The sequence below is a fragment of the Pseudophryne corroboree genome, chromosome 4, assembly GCF_028390025.1.
Source record: "Pseudophryne corroboree isolate aPseCor3 chromosome 4, aPseCor3.hap2, whole genome shotgun sequence".
Lineage (NCBI taxonomy): Eukaryota > Metazoa > Chordata > Amphibia > Anura > Myobatrachidae > Pseudophryne > Pseudophryne corroboree.
This window is the reverse complement of record NC_086447.1, coordinates 379,885,917-379,906,704: the sequence shown is the minus strand read 5'-3', so window position 1 is coordinate 379,906,704 and position 20,788 is coordinate 379,885,917. Positions and strand designations below refer to the sequence as shown.

At 45.8% G+C, this 20,788-nt stretch overlaps 1 protein-coding gene across 5 annotated transcripts in view; it reads right to left on the bottom strand.

Annotated features, from left to right (window-relative positions):
• Positions 1-20,788, bottom strand: part of ARHGEF10 (Rho guanine nucleotide exchange factor 10) — a 318,961-nt gene that overhangs the window by 5,421 nt on the left and 292,752 nt on the right. For all 5 annotated transcript variants that reach the window (XM_063916670.1, XM_063916669.1, XM_063916673.1 and 2 more), the window contains one exon: positions 3,349-3,471. In XM_063916670.1, the coding sequence (XP_063772740.1) occupies positions 3,349-3,471 (123 nt within the window). The remainder of the gene's footprint in view (positions 1-3,348; positions 3,472-20,788) is intronic.

Genomic DNA, 20,788 nt, shown 5'->3' with positions numbered 1-20,788 from the left:
TTTGAAAAAAAAAGTTGTGTAAATAATACAGTAGCAGTAGTGTGAATCTATCTGTGAATGAACGCTTTCAGGTGTAATGCATATAATCTTAGATGATTAGGTCACATTACTCATTTGCTGGACATGTGTGATCATTTGCTGGTAATTACTTCACATCTAATGTTTTTTTTAGGTTGTAAAATTCTAACTACTACTTCAATCTTTTAACTAAATTTTTTTTTTTAAAGTATACATACAGTAGTTTAATGATCTTAGGGGTCATTCTGACTAGAGATGAGCGGGTTCGGTTCCTCGGGATCCGAACCCCCCGAACTTCACCCATTTTACACGGTTCCGAGGCAGCCTTGGATCCTCCCGCCTTGCTCGGTTAACCCGAGCGCGCCCGAACGTCATCATCTCGCTGTCGGATTCTCGCGAGATTCGTATTCTATATAAGGAGCCGCGCGTCGCCACCATTTTCACTTGTGCATTGGAGATGATAGCGAGAGGACGTGGCTGCGTTCTCTCAGTTTCTGTGTTCAGTGTGCTGCAAATATCTGTGCTCAGTGTGCTGCAAATATCTGTGCTCAGTGTGCTGCAAATATCTGTGCTCAGTGTGCTGCAAATATCTACGTTCTCTGCCTGAAAAACGCTCCATATCTGTGCTGCATTGTAGTATATAGTAGGAGGACAGTGCAGAATTTTGCTGACCACCAGTATATATATATAGCAGTACGGTACAGTAGTCCATTGCTCTACCTCTGTGTCGTCAAGTATACTATCCATCCATACCTGTGCTGCATTTTAGTTGTGCGCAGTATATAGTAGGAGGACAGTGCAGAATTTTGCTGGCCACCAGTATATATATATAGAAGTACGGTACAGTAGTCCATTGCTCTACCTCTGTGTCGTCAAGTATACTATCCATCCATACCTGTGCTGCATTTTAGTTGTGCGCAGTATATAGTAGGAGGACAGTGCAGAATTTTGCTGACCACCAGTATATATATAGCAGTACGGTACAGTAGTCCATTGCTCTACCTTTGTGTCGTCAAGTATACTATCCATCCATACCTGTGCTGCATTTTAGTTGTGCGCAGTATATAGTAGGAGGACAGTGCAGAATTTTGCTGACCACCAGTATATATATAGCAGTACGGTACAGTAGTCCATTGCTCTACCTCTGTGTCGTCAAGTATGAAGTGCCATCCTGTCTTACACTGCAGTGCCACTCCTAGATGGGCCAGGTGTTTGTGTCGGCCACTTGGGTCGCTTAGCTTAGTCATCCAGCGACCTCGGTGCAAATTTTAGGACTAAAAATAATATTGTGAGGTGTGAGCTGTTCAGAATAGACTGGAAATGAGTGGAAATTATGGTTATTGAGGTTAATAATACTATGGAATCAAAATGACCCCCAAATTCTATGATTGAAGCTGTTTTTGAGGGGTTTTTGAAAAAAAACCACCTGAATCCGACAAAAAAAATTCAGGGAGGTTGTGCCAAAACGCGTCCGAATCCAAAACACGGCAGCGGAACCGAATCCAAAACCAAAACACAAAACCCGAAAAATTTCCGGTGCACATCACCAATTCTGACCCGTTCGCTCGCTGCTTTTAGTCGCAGCCGAGCGAACGGGTCCCTACTGCGCGTGCACTGGCACATGCCAGACGGCCGAAGGCTGTAGCAGGGATGCGATCGCCTCTGCCTGATTGACCGCCGTTTCGTGGGAGTGGTCCTGCCAACGCAGGCGTGTCCGGACCGAATGGGGGGCGGGCCGCAGCGGCTGCGTGATGTCACACGCAGCTGCTGCGGGCCGGGGAGCGATGAGTAGCTCCCGGCCAGCAAGCTAAAGCTGCACTAGCCGGGAGCTACGCTTGAAGTGCAAAGGCATCGCCGCTGTGTGATGCCTTTGCACTTCTGCGCAGGGGGGGGGGGGCGGCACTGACATGCGGGGTGGACTGGCCCTGTGCTGGGCGTCCCCCCGCATGTCAGTGTGATTGATCGTAGCTGTGCTAAATTTAGCACAGCTATGATCAACTCGGAATGACCCCCTTATATGTCTCTAAATTGGCTTCATGCTGTATCTTCTACGTACACCCTTTCCTTAAATATGAGCATTCCCTTAACTATTTATTCACTGGACAATTAACCCTAGTAATAAATACAGTGATAAGTTACAATTGTTTAGCTAATAATTTGACCTTTGGCACTACAACAATGTTTGTGGAAATGGGGACTGGCTGTAAGAAGTGTATGAACTGCATGCTGGGTCAGAGTCTGTATAGTATATATTATGTTATTAATCCAAAGAGAATGTTCACAAGCTTCAACCAGGTTACTCTTGTGATATATCACTGTTGTAAGTAAAAGTTCAAATGAATACATTAGCGGACGTCCGGAAAAAAATAATAATCTTGACCCTTTAAGATGAATATTTATGTTCGTGTCATTAAAAGCAAAGTTTAGAAAAACAAGACAGAGATAAAAATAACATTTCATCAAGAAAATAAAAGCAGCATGACTGGGCAGAAACACAGCAAAACAAAACAATGACAGAGTCAAACGAGCAAGATCATCAGGTTTCCGATGTTCCAAGTTGTAAGACAAATAAAGAAGTTGGTGAGAGATTCCATTAACTTGGCAGGTTTATCTGCTTGGAGCTCATAGAGTAAATGCTGAGCCTATGTTTTATGGCTTCACCCACAGCACAGATCACTGGCTCTTACAGATGTGTGAATTATTCAGCCAACATTCAGTCAAATTGTCTGCTAATGACATGCAGGCTGTAATTAAAATTGCAAAGATGCATACATAGAAATATGCAGATTTTGATTGGTGCTGAAGAATAACATCACCAGAGAATGATTTTTAAATGACATCTTAAATCCCCAGCTGGCAGAACTGTGGGATTGGCTGACATAGCTCCATCGCTACTTATCTACTCAGTGACAACCAGTACGGAGCCCAAAGTTAGTTTCTAACGGTGACTGGGCAGAGACGCAGCTGTACCCAATAAGCACATAGATTCACAATGATTGTTGATTACCACTGCCATTACACAAGTTGACATAGCATGGCATATTGATACCGTATTTGCCTAAATCTGTGATATCTAATTTTTAGATATTTAGTTTTTAAAGACAGATATTTCTCATGTATGCTACTAAATCTGCAGCAGAACCTTGTGCAGTAAGTAACTGGTACATTACTAAATGGATAAGAACACCAAGCAATGGAATCAATCTAGAACTGAATTTCCACACAAGCTGAAATGAACAAACCTTACAGCAGAGTGCATATGCATGGAATAAGGATACCCCCAAATACTGTACAAAACACACAAATAAACAGACTCTGCACAACACTTACCAGTGACTTTTGGAATTCCTTGTAGACGAGGAACTGGGAAAGCTACAATAACTCCAATATTAGTGCCAACCATTAGTAAACCATGACACACCAGCAAGCTAGTAACAGACACACGCTGTTGTCCTGCATAATAAAAAAAAGAAAAAGAAAAGATTGTTAATTACAAGTCACACGTACAAAAAAACAAAACACTGAAAAGGAATCTGTATGGTTAATGAGAATAATAAAATATTGCAGTGGTTTCCAAATTGGCTCCTGCAGGGCACATGTAGGGGTGCCACAGATTTGGGGTTCAGTACCAAATCAAAATATTTATGTTCAATATGATAGGCAAAACCAGTGCTAATGGTGGCCAATCATAAACTACGAGGACAAACAGAAGCATAACCCTGTCCACCACCACATACCTGACCCTAGGGTAAGCTTATATTACCTAAAATGTTATCATTTTTCCTGAATTTCTCAATAAGAAACTTTTGGCCTAGGAGCGCTGTGAAAAAAAAGCTGATACTCTAGGATGCTGTGATTCAAGAAAGTTTGGGAATAACTGAAATATTGAATAAAAGTAGTTATTTATACAGCACATAAATATTCCTCAGCACTTTACAAAGAACATTTGGCCATTCACATCAGCTTCTGTCCCAGTGGAGCATACAATCTTTATACCCTACTACATCTACACATACAGTACATATACATACAGACACACTTTTTTTTGTCAGGAGACCATTAACCTAGCAGTATATTTTGGATTGTGAAAGGAAACGGGAATATCCAGGAAAGATAGAAGAGTGGCCACAAAAGTATAGAGGCATGGTCACACCCCAGGAGCATGTCCCAGGTTGCATGCCTAAAGCTCATACAGTTCTAGGCTACTCTCTAGCTATCTCAACTCCCCTCTCATCAGTGCCTGCACTGATAGTAGGACTGCACAGCACCTGTTCCCTGCTGCTCTTCCGTGAATGGAAAATTCCTCCCACAACAGGACTGACATGCATGCAAGTGGAATGTTAAGACAGTTCAAATTGCCCCAAGGTTTTCAATTGCATGGTTAGAACTCTTGCAGCTACCTGCATTTTGAAAAGTGAATCAGGAGCATTCATATGCAAGGCACTCTGAGCTGTACATGTGTAAAAGCAATGTCTAACTGTGTGATGTACAGGCACTGTGTGTCTACACAAGTAATTCCAAGTTCACCACTTGCATTGCAAGAAGTAACTGCTGTGTTGGCTCCATCCATGGACCTAATTCAGAGCTGATCATAGATGTGCGAAAAAACGCACATCTACGATCAAAATCTCTGGCATGCGGTTGGACGCCCAGCACAGGGCTAGTCCTCCCTGCATGCCAGGCCCTAACCCCCCCCACCCCCAGAAGTGTGAAAGCATTGCAACACAGTGATGTTTTTGCACCTGAAGAGTAGCTACCTGCCTACGCAGCCTAGCTGCGAAGGCAGGCGGCTACCTGCCATGTTCTAAATTCTATATAGGAATACATACAGTTTGTGGGTAGGGCAATACCAACTTCATACTTCCCAACTGTCCGATTTTTGCGGGACAGTCCCGTTTTTTTGGGCACTGTCCTGCTGTACCACACGCGGGCTTCAGTGTCCTGTGATGGAGGGGGCAGCTGGGAGACCCTCTTGCAATTACTGAGAGAGCATCTATTCACTGGAGATGGAGGGACTGGGGGTATGCTAGCAGCTCACAGAGCGCTTGCCATGCCAACTCAGTGATGAAAACAGGAGGCGTGGCTTGCAATTGCAGCATTTGTACAAAGTCATGCCCCCTTTTGTCCCAAATCCGTAACCAAGAATGTTGGAAGGTATGCAACTTCCTTATGCCGACGGAGCTGTAATGTTAGTTAAAGAATTGTAACCATACAGCAAACAGAGAAGGGGGGGTGCTTCCCCCCCAGCAGACAGAGAAGGGGGGGTGCTTCCCCCCCAGCAGACAGAGAAGGGTGGGTGCTTCCCTCCTCCCCCCCGGTATCCCCACAGCACTCTAAAAATTACCTGTGACAATACCTGAACCTATCTGGTAATAGAATTTCAGAGAAATTGGTCACATGCGTTTGCAAAGACATGTTTAGCTGCTGGCCCCGTCAAGGCTTCTCTGATATCATCAGTCCTAACACTACATAATGGCAGTGCCCACATAGGGCAATACAGGGTGATACAGGTTACTTCTGAAATTTTGATAGACAAACTATTTTTCCAAGGGATAATTATTTTTGGCCTGCTCATACTGTTGTTTTTTACACCTTCAACAGGTTTATTCCACGAGTTGCTGCATCGGTTAAAAAAAAGAAATGAAAAATACTTGATTAACTTTACATTTGTTAATCTATAGCATCCGTTCTCAAATAACTATGATATAATGACACCAATAGCCCTACTTGGTGTGCCAGGGTCCTTGTGACTTTGCTACGGCAAGCGTCCTTTATTCTAATGTTTTCTTATTTGTACCGATAACAATTGCAACAAAACGACATTGCTAGCGTACACTGATCACTGGGGCTTGTGGTACTTATACAGTATGTATGAGTGCGACTAAGTCACAATGACAATTGATATGAATGGCTATTCCTCCCACCATATTCTGTTATGCTGAATCTGCGACTTTGTACACAGGTTGTACCAATGCCTTTGCGACAAAAGCGGCAACATAGCATGACTGGTAGACTGTGAATGGCTTTGTACGTGTCTATGATGCAGCTTAGACACAACATTTAGGGACAAAGTACTGTATACTACCTGTGTCAGAGCGTCTCAATTGTACCAAGCGTCTTGCAATGTATGGCATAATGATGTAAGTTATATGAAGACACATCTGTATACTAAATTATAACTTCAGTTACAGCATAATGATGTAAGCCATGGTATCACACTTTCAGCCAGTGGAGTCACAAGTGGGGTGTGGGCAGCTCCCGGTTGTCATCCTTCCAGAGGGTGAGACCAAAATGCGGACTCTTCCACAGTGACAGGAGCCGGGTGCTGCAGTGTGACATTAACCTGCAGCACTCAGTTCCTGTCCCTGAAAAGGAGACGGCAATGATGGAAGAGTCTCCGGGGGAAGCCTGCAGAGTGTGTGTCCGCCGTGAAGCCATGCTCCTTTAGTGATGTCAGTGGGGCTCCCACAAAGCTACACCCACTGTTTGGGAGCGCACTGGGGGTCTCTTGGCCCACACTAGGGGTCTCCAATCCCTGTGCTGCCGCTGTTTCAGCTTTAAGATAACCAGTTTGTTTTAATGTACATGGTCAGTTTTTTAATCTGTGACAGACCAAAGACTGATCACAGATCTACGTGATCTTTCTAACCTACTATAAATGTCTAGAGCAATAGAGTAGCATCATCTCTAAAAATTTCCACGTAGCCTCCCAAATCTGCATACAGGTTGAAGCCCTTCTGTTACAACACTTTGCTCTGTGGAAAACCTGGGAGTAATTTGATTCTGTTTGTGGCAGCGTGACAGACTGTTCCATGTCTAAGTCTAAAAGGCTCTACTGCCTTCTCTTCCCGATTCACAAGGACAATACTGACAAGCCCTAGAACTATTGTGTTTGGCTCTCCTTAATGGTATCTCATTTAGTGTAATTAATTTTTGTAGGAATTCACAAATTAGATACTTTGAGAATTGCTTCAACAACAGTCTAGAAAGATCAAGAAATTGTGGGTCTGCAGAGAGCTTGGAGAATGGATGAGTTGTCCATCTAAAGGACATACCTTCTGCATCTCGGAAAGACGCAATATTAGACTTAATACTTACAAATGGAGACAGATTATCGGACGTAAAAGTGGGTGAAAACCTGGGATCCAGTGATCATCAAGCAGTATGGTTCAGCATTAAGACAGAGACTGACTCGTCCCATACAAAAACAAAGGTGTTGGATTTTAGGAAGGCTGATTTTGTAGGGATGGGAAAATGTGTAAGCGATTCTTTGGCAGAGTGGAGGAACTTGGAAGCAGTGCAGGAGAGGTGGGAAACATTAAAATGTGCAATATTGAAGGCAACAGACCTTTGTATCAAAACTGTTAGGAAAAACACAAGGAAAAGGAAGCCAGCGTGGTTTGCAAAAGAAGTAGCAAATATTGCGAGAGCAAAAAAGATGGCTTTTAGGAAATATAAGCAGACACAAAATAATGAAGACAAAGAGATATATCTTGTTAGACAGAAGGAGACTAAGAAGGTAATCAGATGTGCAAAGGCACAAGCTGAGGAGAAAATGGCCCAGTCAGTGGGTAAAGGAGGCAAAACTTTTTTTAGGTATATAAGCGAAAGGAGAAAAACAAAAGGCGGAATTATAAAACTAAAGACAGACACTGGGAGTTTTGTTGAAGGAGACAATTTAATAGCAGATCATCTTAATGATTATTTTTGCTCAGTATTTACTACTGAAAGAGAGGGGAAGAGGCCACAGTTAAGTTGCAGGGATATTCAGGAAAATGAAACAAGTACATTTACAGAGGAGAATGTCCTAACAGAACTCTCAAAGCTGAAAGTGGACAAATCTATGGGGCCAGATGGGATACATCCAAGGATACTAAAAGAACTTAAAGAGGTGCTGGTAGCACCATTGACAGAATTATTCAACCAGTCATAAGCTACAGGAGTAATTCCAGAGGACTGGAAAAGAGCAAACGTAGTCCCACTGCACAAAAGTGGAAGCAAGGAAGAGGCAAACAACTACAGACCAGTGAGTCTTACATCAGTAGTAGGGACATTGATGGAAACACTCTTAAAAGAAAGAGTTGTAGATTATCTCAAATCCGGCAATTTACAGGATCCCAAACAGCATGGATTCACTGGGGGAAGATCATGTCAAACAAATCTTATTGACTTTTTTGATTGTGTGACTAAAGTGATGGATAAAGGTGGAGCCATGGATATAGCTTATCTAGACTTTAGTAAGGCTTTTGACACTGTTCCACATCGCAGACTGCTAAATAAACTTGAAAGTTTGGGATTGGATATTAGGATTATTGAATGGATAAGATCTTGGTTGAAGGATAGAAAACAGAGAGTTGTGGTAAATGGAGTGCATTCACAGGAGGGAAATGTTACCAGTGGAGTACCCCAGGGATCTGTACTTGGACCAGTGCTTTTTAATATCTTTATTGGTGACATTGCAAATGGCATTAAAGGGAAAGCATGCCTTTTTGCTGATGACACAAAAGGTATGCAACAGGGTAGACACACCAGGTGGGGTAAAACAAATGATTGAGGATCTAGGTAGACTAGAGGAATGGTGAAGAGTCTGGCAATTACAGTTTAATGCCAAAAAATGCAAAATCATGCACTTGGGTCTCAAAAATCCTAAAGCTAAATATAGTATTAATGGCACTATACTGGAAACTACTGAGGAGGAAAGGGATCTAGGAGTCACTGTTTCAGATGACTTAAAGGCAGGTAAGCAATGTAACAAGGCAATGAGGAAGGCTAGTCAGATGCTTGGCTGCATTGGGAGAGGAATCAGCAGCAGAAAGAAAGAAGTAATAATGCCACTGTATAGGTCATTGGTACGGCCTCATCTAGAATACTGTATTCAGTTCTGGAGGCCATATCTTCAAAAGGATATTAATACATTAGAAACTGTACAAAGGAGGGCAACTAAAATGGTGCATGGCCTACATCACAAAACATACCCAGAAAGACTAAGAAATCTCAAGATGTATAGTTTGGAGCAGAGAAGGGAAAGGGGGGACATGATAGAAACTTTCAAATATATCAAGGGTTTTAACAAAGTCCAGGAGGGAAACATTCTCCAAATGAAGAGAAGCAATAGGACACGAGGACATGCACTGAGGCTGGAGGGGGGGAGGTTCAGGGGAAATTTGCGGAAAAATTATTTCACAGAAAGGGTAGTGGACAAGTGGAATAGCCTCCCATCAGAGGTGGTAGAGGCTAAGACAGTAGAGCAATTTAAACATGCATGGGATAGACATAAGGATATCCTTACAAAGAAATAAGGATCAAATAAGGTTAGAGATAAAAATAATGTAAAAAAAAAAAAAAAGGGGCAGACTAGATGGGCCAAGTGGTTCTTATCTGCAGACAAATTCTATGTTTCTATCTCTATGCCATTCCTCCTGTGGTAAGCTTTTTTGGGGGGGAATACACAAAGGCTCAGGGGGATGGTTCTGGTAGAAACAAAGTTTAGCCAGCACATTCTTGGTATCCCAGTCCGAAAAGTAACTAAAGGGTTTCCCCAGGACAGATTCCTGGAGGACAATAAAATAGCCTCTCCTTCACCAATGTGAACAGCAGCATGAACACAGCCCTACAGTATTACTACCATGATACTTTGTCACTAGCTACAAAAACATTCTTAGAAGCATCTTCATGACCAAATACAGAAGCCTGGCATGATGCAGTATTATGGGAATGTACAATTTGGTACAATAATCATGGCTTACCCTGTAAAACTAAATTATCTTCAGTTTTTCCCAGTTAAATTCTGAAAAACATGGCAGCATCCACATAAAAAAAAATATGCTTAAGCATTTGTTACTTAGAGGGGCTTCTCCTAACCCTATAATGAAGGAACATGTATTAAATAAAACCAATGTTATATATACTTTCAAGTGGCCATGGGAAACATCTGAAAATGCATGTAGCAATAGGGATCCTTGTGTGATAAAACCAATGCAGGGAAATGATCCAATTTGAATGTGTAGATCTCTGATTTTTTTCCCCTAGTGTATAACCACTACATAATAGGGGTAAGGTGCAATCAGGGAGATTGCTATACACTTCAGGGAGTCTTCCTGGCATTCAGGAAGAGCTGGCAAGTATGCTTTATTATTCAAAGTCAGAGAAGCAGAACTCATGCTAATTGCCAGCACTTTCCACAGATGGTTTTTACATCATTCTGAGAGGCAGAACTAAAACTGGAAGTATGGACACAGCACCAGTAGAATGTGATCAGATACACATAACCAGAGTAATTGTGCAGTGCTGTGTCTGGCATTATACTAAAAAGAACATCTCCCAACGGGCAGCAGATCTAAGAGATACTTATTACATCTGGAAAAACATTTCAGTCAACTACAAAAATGACTTAAGGTGCATACACACCGAGTGATTTTCACCACGGCCCAGTGATGTTCACGGGGGTGAACCACTTCCACAGTAGGAGACTGTGGAAAGTGGTTCACTCAGCTTATAAAACAAGCCAGCGATGATGCGGGAGCGCGCATCAGTGCTCATTGCCCGCCCATACACACTGGCCGAGTTTGAGCTCTAAGTACAGTAGCTCAAAACGCCAAAAGTGAGCTATTTTGAGCTCAAATTTGACTAGTGTGTATGGGCCTTAAGAGAGGAATTAACAGGCCTCTTTTAAACCCATCCAATGTGTGGAAAGGTAACTCTGTAGATAGTCTCAGAAGGGATTCTTTTGCATTTACATATGTAGACTGATCGGTCATCATCATGTAGAACTGTCAAACTGTCAAATGCTATGGAGGCCTACTGGCCTGAAAAAAAGTAGAGTAACTACTAGATGAAAGTTACATCACAAGCCATCTGTAACAAAGTGATTAGCCTCCTGTAGAGCAAACCCCATTTATTCACGGGAGGAATGACCACCTAGTTACAAGCAGCTCACCCTCCCATAACGATATCAAATTCCTGCCAGTTGCTCCTTTTCACAGGATTAGTGAATGTATATACTGTAAGAGATCCAAAACTAATACTTCGCCAAAATGAGCCATTCCTAATTGCTCTATTTAGTTTTGCAGGAATCTATTAATAAACTCTTTTGACTTCACTGATATTTGAGTTTTTGCATCTCTAAGGCAGTATGGAGGTGGAATTTTTCCTATACATCTACTCCTCAACAGTCTGATGATGGGATAATCTTCGGTGACCAATTTCCCCCACTGGTATACTCACTGGGACATAATCTCTAGGGCAAAGTCCTTCAGTGATGTGATAATATTTTCCTACATACATGCCAATATTTTATCTAAATCTTAATATTACCTCTCTGTAGTAAAACTAAATGTTGAGTTATTGATTGAAATAAGATTGGCTGTCCTACCACAATATCTTCACAATGTGAACAGTACCCTGCAGACTGTGGCTGTAGACTAGGCAACACCTGCTCACACTGGCTTAGCAAAATACAGTAAACTGCCTTGACTGTGAAAGACAATTGGATAGACTTGCATCATTACTTGGTAAACTTTCAAGTATTGTTTGCAAGCACCTGGGATATTTTGCTTTTGAAATCCAAGCAGCGGTAATTAACCTTGGACCTTAATTATAACGACACATGTGGAAACTGTTGAATGAAAATATGATCTAACTTGCATAACAGGAAACACATGAATAGCAATACAGCCGTTTCCCCTACAAATATTTCCAATTTAACACTATTAGGTAAAAGGTCTGCTTTCCTCCCTCTGACATATAGACTCAGGTATGAATAACAACAAGGTTGCATAAAAACATCAGGACAGGTTAACGTTTATTAAAAAGTCTGTAAAAAGAAATATATTTTGTTTGCACATAGGCCCTCATTCAGAGTTGTTCGCTCGCTAGCTGCTTTTAGCAGCATTGCAAACACTAGGCCGCCGCCCTCTGGGAGTGTATCTTAGCTTAGCAGAATAGCGAACAAAAGATTAGCAGAATTGCTACTAAATAATTCCCTGCAGTTTCTGAGTAGCTCCAGACCTACTCATACACTGCGATCACCTCAGTCCGTTTAGTTCCTGGTTTGATGTCACAAACACGCCCTGCGTTCGGCCAGACACTCCTGCGTTTTTTAGCACACTCCCGAAAAACGCTCAGTTACCTCCCAGAAACGCCACTTTCCTGTCAATCACTCACCGATCAGCAGTGCGACTGAAAAGCGCTGCACGAACACCAGCAAATCTACTAAGTTTTGTGTTAAATAACTTAGTGCATGCGCGCTGCGTACCATGCGCATGCGCATTTTCCACCTAATCGCTGCGTTGCGAAAAACGGCAATGAGCGAACAACTCGGAATGACCACCATAGAGTGTACAAAAGAAAGAAAAAAAGGAACAAATCACACGACCCATAGCTCCCCTTGCCAGTCTCCTGCCAGCAGCCATAACTTGTTGGGTCTTTGTTGTCCAAGAATATGCTGTGCTGAGGGCATCAATAGAAAGGCATACAAATGGAGCTAGCAGCTTGCTATGGGTTCTCCTGCTCACATCCATCTCAGCAGTTATTTTAGGGAATGGCACACATTACTAACTCCCACTGCTCACTGCAGCTTTCACAATTCAGACATCATCTGATCTGCAAAATGTCTAGCATATGATCAAATCCTTATTTTAAACATTTTAAAAAATATTAGGTCTGATCAGTTTCATACAGTATTTTATTATGTCATATAAATCTGTCAAGCAATGTGATACTGAATGACTCTAAATGGGCATGGAAATAATTCCTTTAACAATGCAGGCAATTACATAAAAACAAACACCGCAATGCTGCAAAGTTATTTTTAAAGATCTGTTTTTAGTTACATCAACCCAGTAATATAATTTGAAGAAAAAAAATATACTCCAATAATAAAAAAATTAACCCATAACTTTATTTTTTACTTTCCTTTAAAAGTATTTTTTAAATAAATTTCAAATCAAATCCATCATCATTTACTAGTTTACAGGATACATTTATCCAGATCTGTTGTAGAACATATTTAAAACCTGTGAATGCAGTGAGTTGTCTCTGAGTGTTTTGTTCTCTGAGCCTGTTACTTATTCCACTCTGGAAACCTGGCAATACCACATTTACTGGGAGTGCATAGAACAGGCATTCACAACCTCGGACCTCAAGACACATTACCAGTGCAGGTTTTAGTGATATCAACAGATGATTAAATCAAAGTAACTGAGGTACTAATTAAATCACCTGTGGTCAAGCATGGATCTCACTAAATCCTGGACTGTTAAACTGGGTACACACGATCTAGCCAACTATTTTGACTACATAGGTTGTTGAATTATAATATAATTCCGTGTGTACAGGCTAGATCGTTTACTAGGCGCGCTCCTGCGGGTAAAAGACAAAATCGTTGATAGACTGTGCAGCAAGGTCAATTTTGGCTAGATCGTTCACTGTCTACACAGTGTGTATGAACGATGAACGATTTTGGCTATATGATGTCATCTAGCCACTAAGAAAATATTTAAATTTGGAGCCAAAAACTATCTAGGCAAGATCTTTGAAAGACTGAAAGATTTGGCTAGATCTTTCCATGTGTACACTCTAGATCGCTGAGTCAGGAGCAGGGAGCTGAAAGTGAAATATTTTATCTTTCGGTCTTTCAATTTTTCGGTCTTTCCGTTTGTACCCAGCTTTAGGGGTATATGCAATTGCGGTCGAATTGCCGCAAATGTCGAAAAACGGTGCATTTTCGACAAAAAAACCTGTCGAATTGAATTCGACAATGCAATACAGTACTTTTCAACAAAAAACCTGCCGTTTCAGATTCGACTTTTTGCAATTCAACATTTTTCAAATTCGACATGTCTGCAATGGTAAAAATGCGGCTTTTCGACAAACGTATATTCAATTGAAGAATGTTGATTCGACGACAGTGCTTTTCGACAGGCATTTCGTCAATTTCATTCCGCCTCATTTTGCTGTTGTGAGCTAATACATTTTTTTTAAAACATGTTTTTTGTGTGTTTTTTTTATTGCTAATAGCATATCTATTTATATTAGAAGGGATTATCTACTTGGTTTGTCTATTTAGGAGCCACAAGTATTATTTAATATATTTTTTAAAAGAATATTTTAATTTTTTTTACTGACTAAAATAATATGGAGAGATCAGAGCATGTTTTTCAGTGGGAAGGGGTGGGAATGGGTTAAAATTTCAGAAAAAAAATGCGTGGGGTCCCCCCTTCCAAAGCATAACCAGCCTCGGGCTCTTTGAGCCGGTCCTGGTTGTAAAAATACGAGGGGAAAAATGACATGGGCACCGGGCTCTGCGTCCGGTCCTGGTGCCAAAAATACGGGGGACAAAACACGTAGGGGTCCCCCGTATTTTTAACACCAGCACCGTGCTCCACTAGTCAGAGATAATGCCACAGCCGGGGGATACTTTTATATCGGCCCATGCGGCCCTGGCATTAAATCACTAACTAGTCACCCCTGCCCGGGGGAACCCTGGAGTGGGGACCCCTTAATCAAGGGGTCCCCCCCTCCAGCCACACAAGGGCCAGGGGTGAAGCCCGAGGCTGTCCCCCCCATCCAAGGGCGGCGGATGGGAGGCTGATAGCCTTGTGTAAAAAAAAAGAATATTGTTTTTTGTAGCAGAACTACAAGTCCCAGCAAGCCTCCCCCGCAAGCTGGTACTTGGAGAACAAGTACCAGCATGCGGGGGGAAAAATGGGCCCACTGGTACCTGTAGTTCTACTACAAAAAAACTACCCAAATAAAATTTGCCAAGTACGTAGATTACAAACTAAGAAGAGGACCGATCTACCCTGGATTGTTGCGAGTATAATTTTATTTACAGGTACCTCGTGGATTCTACGTGGACAAGGGGACCGACACTTTGTGTCAACATAGGTAAGTATGTGTGTATGTCGGTGTGCATGTATATTATAAAGTTATACTGTCACGGTGTGTGTGTACTGTTTTTATTTGGGTATTTTTTTGTAGTAGAACTACAGATACCAGCGGGCCCGCTCTCCAGGTACCAGCTTGCGGGGAGGCTTGCTGGGACTTGTAGTTCTGCTACAAAAAACAATATTATTTTTTCTGACACATGGATATTAGCCCCCCATCTGCCGCCCTTGGATGGGGGGGGGGGGGACAGCCTCGGGCTTCACCCCTGGCCCTTGGGTGGCTGGAGGGGGGGACCCCTTGATTTAAGGGGTCCCCACTCCTCCAGGGTACCCCGGCCAGGGGCGACTATTTAGTGATTTAATGCCAGGGCCACAAGGACCGATATAAAAGTGTCCCCCGGCTGTGGCATTCTCTCTCTGACTAGTGGAGCCCGATGCTGGTGTTAAAAATACGGGGGACCCCTACGTGTTTTGTCCCCCGTATTTTTGGCACCAGGACCGGACGCAGAGCCCGGTGCTGGTTGTTAAAATACGGGGGATCCCATGTCATTTCCCCCCCCCCCGTATTTTTACAACCAGGACCGGCTCAAAGACCCCGAGGCTGGTTATGCTTAGGAAGGGGGACCCCACGCAATTTTTTTCAGTTTTTTTTTTTTTTTTAACACTTTTGTGCCGTCCATGAAGTCTAATCCAGGAGGCACATCTATCGTCAATTGGTCCGTTTTTCGACAGCGGGACTGTCAAATCCGTTTTTTATTGAATATGTCGAATTCGGGTCCCGGCGGCCGGGATTCGACTGTCGAATTGTGTCGAATCCAAATATGGTCGAATTCCAGCCGGAATTCGACCGCAATTGCATATACCCCCAGTGATCACGCTGGGCGAAAAAAAATGTGGGTCCCAGGGACCCCTTGCTTTGAAAATTTGGGGTCCTACTTAACGATTTCTGGGTCCCATACATAATATAGGGGGTGAGGTGGCAACTTGGTATAAAGCGGGTAAGGGCAAGCAGCGTTTGGGGTAAAGCTGGTATCAGAGGGGGCTAAGGACAGGCAGGGATTGGGGTAGGGAGGGGGAATGTGCAGTTAATTGGCAATGTTTTCTATTTATTATTATTTCTATAATAATAATAATAATAATGATGCATGCACAGATCCTATAAACTGCTATTTTATATAAAAGGGAAATCCAACACTACAAACACTAAAAGTGTATAACCAACAAACAAAAACATAGCTGTATATATTGTATGGTAAACATCATGAATAGGTATGTAGTTATGATCCCGGCGGTCAGAATATTGACGCCGGGATCCCGGACGCTGTGCCAGGGTCATTCCCACTCGTGGGTGTCCATGAAACCCATCGAGTCGGAATAGAACCTGTGGCGAGCGCAGCGAGACCCCACGGGGCTACGTTGCACTCATCCTCCAGCAGGCATTCTGGCGGCCATGATCCCGGCGTCGGTATACTGACCGCCAGGATCCCAGCCGCCGGGCTCATATACCCAACTCCATGAATATACATGTATTGCACAACAAATCTGAGAGACGAAATTCCTTTAATCAAATAACATACACAGCTATCAGCTCACCTCCTTCCCCCCCTGCAGCACATACACAGCCATCCGCTCCCCTCCCCCCCCCCGCAGCACATACACAGCCATCCGCTCACCTCCTTCCCCCCCTGCAGCACATACACAGCCATCCGCTCACCTCCTCACCCCCCCTGCAGCACATACACAGCCATCGGCTCACCTCCTCCCCCCCCCGCAGCACATACACAGCCATCCGCTCCCCTCTCCCCCCCCTGCAGCATATACACAGCCATCCTCTCACCTCTCCCCCCCCCTGCAGCACATACGCAGCCACCCGCTCACCTCCTTCCCCCCCTGCAGCACATACAAAGCCATCCGCTCCCCTCTCCCCCCCCCCCGGCAGCACATACACAGCCATCCTCTCACCCCCCCCCCCCCCCTGCAGCACATACGCAGCCACCCGCTCACCTCCTTCCCCCCCTGCAGCACATACAAAGCCATCCGCTCCCCTCCCCCCCCCCCCCGCAGCACATACACAGCCATCCGCTCCCCTCTCCCCCACTGCAGCACATACACAGCCATCCGATCACCTCCTTTCCCCCCTGCAGCACATACACAGCCATCCGCTCCCCTCCCGCCCCCTGTAGCACACAGCACATACACAGCCATCCGCTCCCCTCTCCCCCCTGCAGCACGTACACAGCCATCCGCTCCCCTCTCCCCCCTGCAGCACATACACAGCCATCCACTCCCCTCTCTCCCCCTGTTGTAACTACACAGCAATCCGCTCCCCTCTCCCCGCAGCACATACACAGCCATCCGCTCACCTCCTTCCCCCCCTGCAGCACATACACAGCCATCCGCTCCCCTCTCCCCCACTGCAGCACATACACATCCATCCTCTTACCTCTCCCCCCCCACAGCACATACACAGCCATCCGCTCACCTCCTTCCCCCCCTGCAGCACATACACAGCCATCCGCTCTCCTCTCCCCCCCGCAGCACATACACAGCCATCCGCTCACCTCCTTCCCCCCCTGCAGCACATACACAGCCATCCGCTCACCTCCTCACCCCCCCTGCAGCACATACACAGCCATCGGCTCACCTCCTCCCCCCCCCGCAGCACATACACAGCCATCCGCTCCCCTCTCCCCCCCCTGCAGCATATACACAGCCATCCTCTCACCTCTCCCCCCCCCTGCAGCACATACGCAGCCACCCGCTCACCTCCTTCCCCCCCTGCAGCACATACAAAGCCATCCGCTCCCCTCTCCCCCCCCCCCCGGCAGCACATACACAGCCATCCTCTCACCCCCCCCCCCCCCCTGCAGCACATACGCAGCCACCCGCTCACCTCCTTCCCCCCCTGCAGCACATACAAAGCCATCCGCTCCCCTCCCCCCCCCCCCCGCAGCACATACACAGCCATCCGCTCCCCTCTCCCCCACTGCAGCACATACACAGCCATCCGATCACCTCCTTTCCCCCCTGCAGCACATACACAGCCATCCGCTCCCCTCCCGCCCCCTGTAGCACACAGCACATACACAGCCATCCGCTCCCCTCTCCCCCCTGCAGCACGTACACAGCCATCCGCTCCCCTCTCCCCCCTGCAGCACATACACAGCCATCCACTCCCCTCTCTCCCCCTGTTGTAACTACACAGCAATCCGCTCCCCTCTCCCCGCAGCACATACACAGCCATCCGCTCACCTCCTTCCCCCCCTGCAGCACATACACAGCCATCCGCTCCCCTCTCCCCCACTGCAGCACATACACATCCATCCTCTTACCTCTCCCCCCCCACAGCACATACACAGCCATCCGCTCACCTCCTTCCCCCCCTGCAGCACATACACAGCCATCCGCTCTCCTCTCCCCCCCTGCAGCACATACACAGCCATCTGCTCACCTCCTTCCCCCCCCTGCAGCACGTACACAGCCATCCGCTCCCCTCCCCCCTTGCAGCACGTACACAGCCATCCGCTCCCCTCTCCCCCCCCTGCAGCACATACACAGCGATCCACTCCCCCCTGCAGCACATACACAGCCATCCTCTCACCTCTCCCCCCCCCCGCAGCACATACACAGCCATCAGCTCCCCTCCCCCCCCCCCCTACAGCACATACACAGCCATCTGCTCCCCTCTCCCCCCCTGCAGCACATACACAGCCATCCGCTCCCCTCTCCCCCCCTGCAGCACATACACAGCCATCCGCTCCCCTCTCCCCCCCCTGCAGCACATACACAGCCATCCGATCCGCTCTCCCCCCCTGCAGCACATACACAGCCATCCGCTCACCTCTCCCCCCCTGCAGCACATACACAGCCATCCGCTCCCCTCTCCAGCACATACACAGCCATCCGCTCACCTCCCCCCCTCTGCAGCACATACAGAGCCATCCGCTCCCCTCTCCCCCCCCTGCAGCACATACACAGCGATCCGCTCCCCTCTTCCTTCCCCCCTGCAGCATATACACAGGGATCCGCTCCCCTCTTCCTCTCCCCCTGCAGCACATACAGTTACTAGCGCTGACTCACGTAGCACACGCCTGTCACCCGCTGACTGGATCCCCCTTGAGTGCAACCACGTTAAATACAAACGTCTTCTGCAGCCTTCCAGGGGGTCCCGCACACTACACTGCGCCATCATGCCGGGACCTTGTGTGAAGCCGCTGCACGTGACCAGGAGAGGAGTCAAGGCTCCACCTCCTCTTTTTAAAGCCAGGATTCATCAAGCGGAGCGCGTTCCCGGGGACCCACCCATTTTTGAAAAGTGAGTCCCTGGCCCTGAAAACGGGGTAAAATACGCGCTATAGCGCGTTTTTGCGAACACTGTACCTCCTAAGTGTGCTTTGAGGACCAAGATTGGGAATGCCTGGCATAGAATCAGAAATCAGACCCGTTTGGGTATATTCTGTTTATCAATATTTGTATGTCAAATCTTTCCATAGGGTATGCTATAGTGTACAGTCAAGGCCTCTTTAGTTTACAATCAGCAAAATAATTAGCATGTCTATCTTGTTACGAACCGTAATATAGACTGATGGACAAATTATTATGACCCCCGAGTTAGTACATTGTTGGGCCTTAATACATCTTGAATTCATCTAAGCATGGATTCTACTGACTGTTGGTATATTTCATGGGGATTATTTTGCCAAATGCCATGGACTGTATCTACATAATGTTGGCTCTGCCAGCCTAAAGAGTCGTGACAATGGAAGAAGGATCCATGCTTTCGTGCGGTTTCCATATCCTTACCTAACCATATGCATGGTGTTATTGAAAACATGATTTATCAGACCATGTGACCCATTCCATTCATTTAGTGTTCAATTCCTGTGTTCCTGAGCAAACTGGAGGCATTTCTTCCTGTTTGCAGCAGATACTGTAGCAATGGTGTACGGACAGGCCTGCTTCTGTAGCCCATACAATGTAATGTGCGGGGTAATATTCATTGACAGGCCGTCTGAATTGGTCCTTCGGATTATTAGTAATTTGCTGCATCTCTTATTTAGCAGTGATTTTAATTTACAAATCCCATTTCTCTGACGTCCTAGTGGATGCTGGGAACTCCGTAAGGACCATGGGGAATAGACGGGCTCCGCAGGAGACTGGGCACTCTAAAAGAAAGATTAGGTACTATCTGGTGTGCACTGGCTCCTCCCTCTATGCCCCTCCTCCAGACCTCAGTTAGATTTCTGTGCCCGGCCGAGCTGGATGCACACTAGGGGCTCTCCTGAGCTCCTAGAAAGAAATTATATGTTAGGTTTTTTATTTTACAGTGAGACCTGCTGGCAACAGGCTCACTGCAACGAGGGACTAAGGGGAGAAGAAGCGAACCTACCTGCTTGCAGCTAGCTTGGGCTTCTTAGGCTACTGGACACCATTAGCTCCAGAGGGATCGACCGCAGGACCCGTCCTTGGTGTTCGTTCCCGGAGCCGCGCCGCCGTCCCCCTTACAGAGCCAGAAGCATGAAGATGGTCCGGAAAATCGGCGGCAGAAGACTTCAGTCTTCACCAAGGTAGCGCACAGCACTGCAGCTGTGCGCCATTGCTCCTCATACACACTTCACACTCCGGTCACTGAGGGTGCAGGGCGCTGGGGGGGGGGGGGGGGGGGCGCCCTGAGCAGCAATAAAAACACCTTGGCTGGCAAAATAATCACAATATATAGCCCCAGAGGCTATATATGTGATAATTACCCCTGCCAGAATCCATAAAAGGGCGGAGCTATCTCCCTCGGCACACTGGCGCCATTTTCTCTTCACAGTGTAGCTGGAAGACAGCTCCCCAGGCTCTCCCCTGTAGTTTTCAGGCTCAAAGGGTTAAAAAGAGAGGGG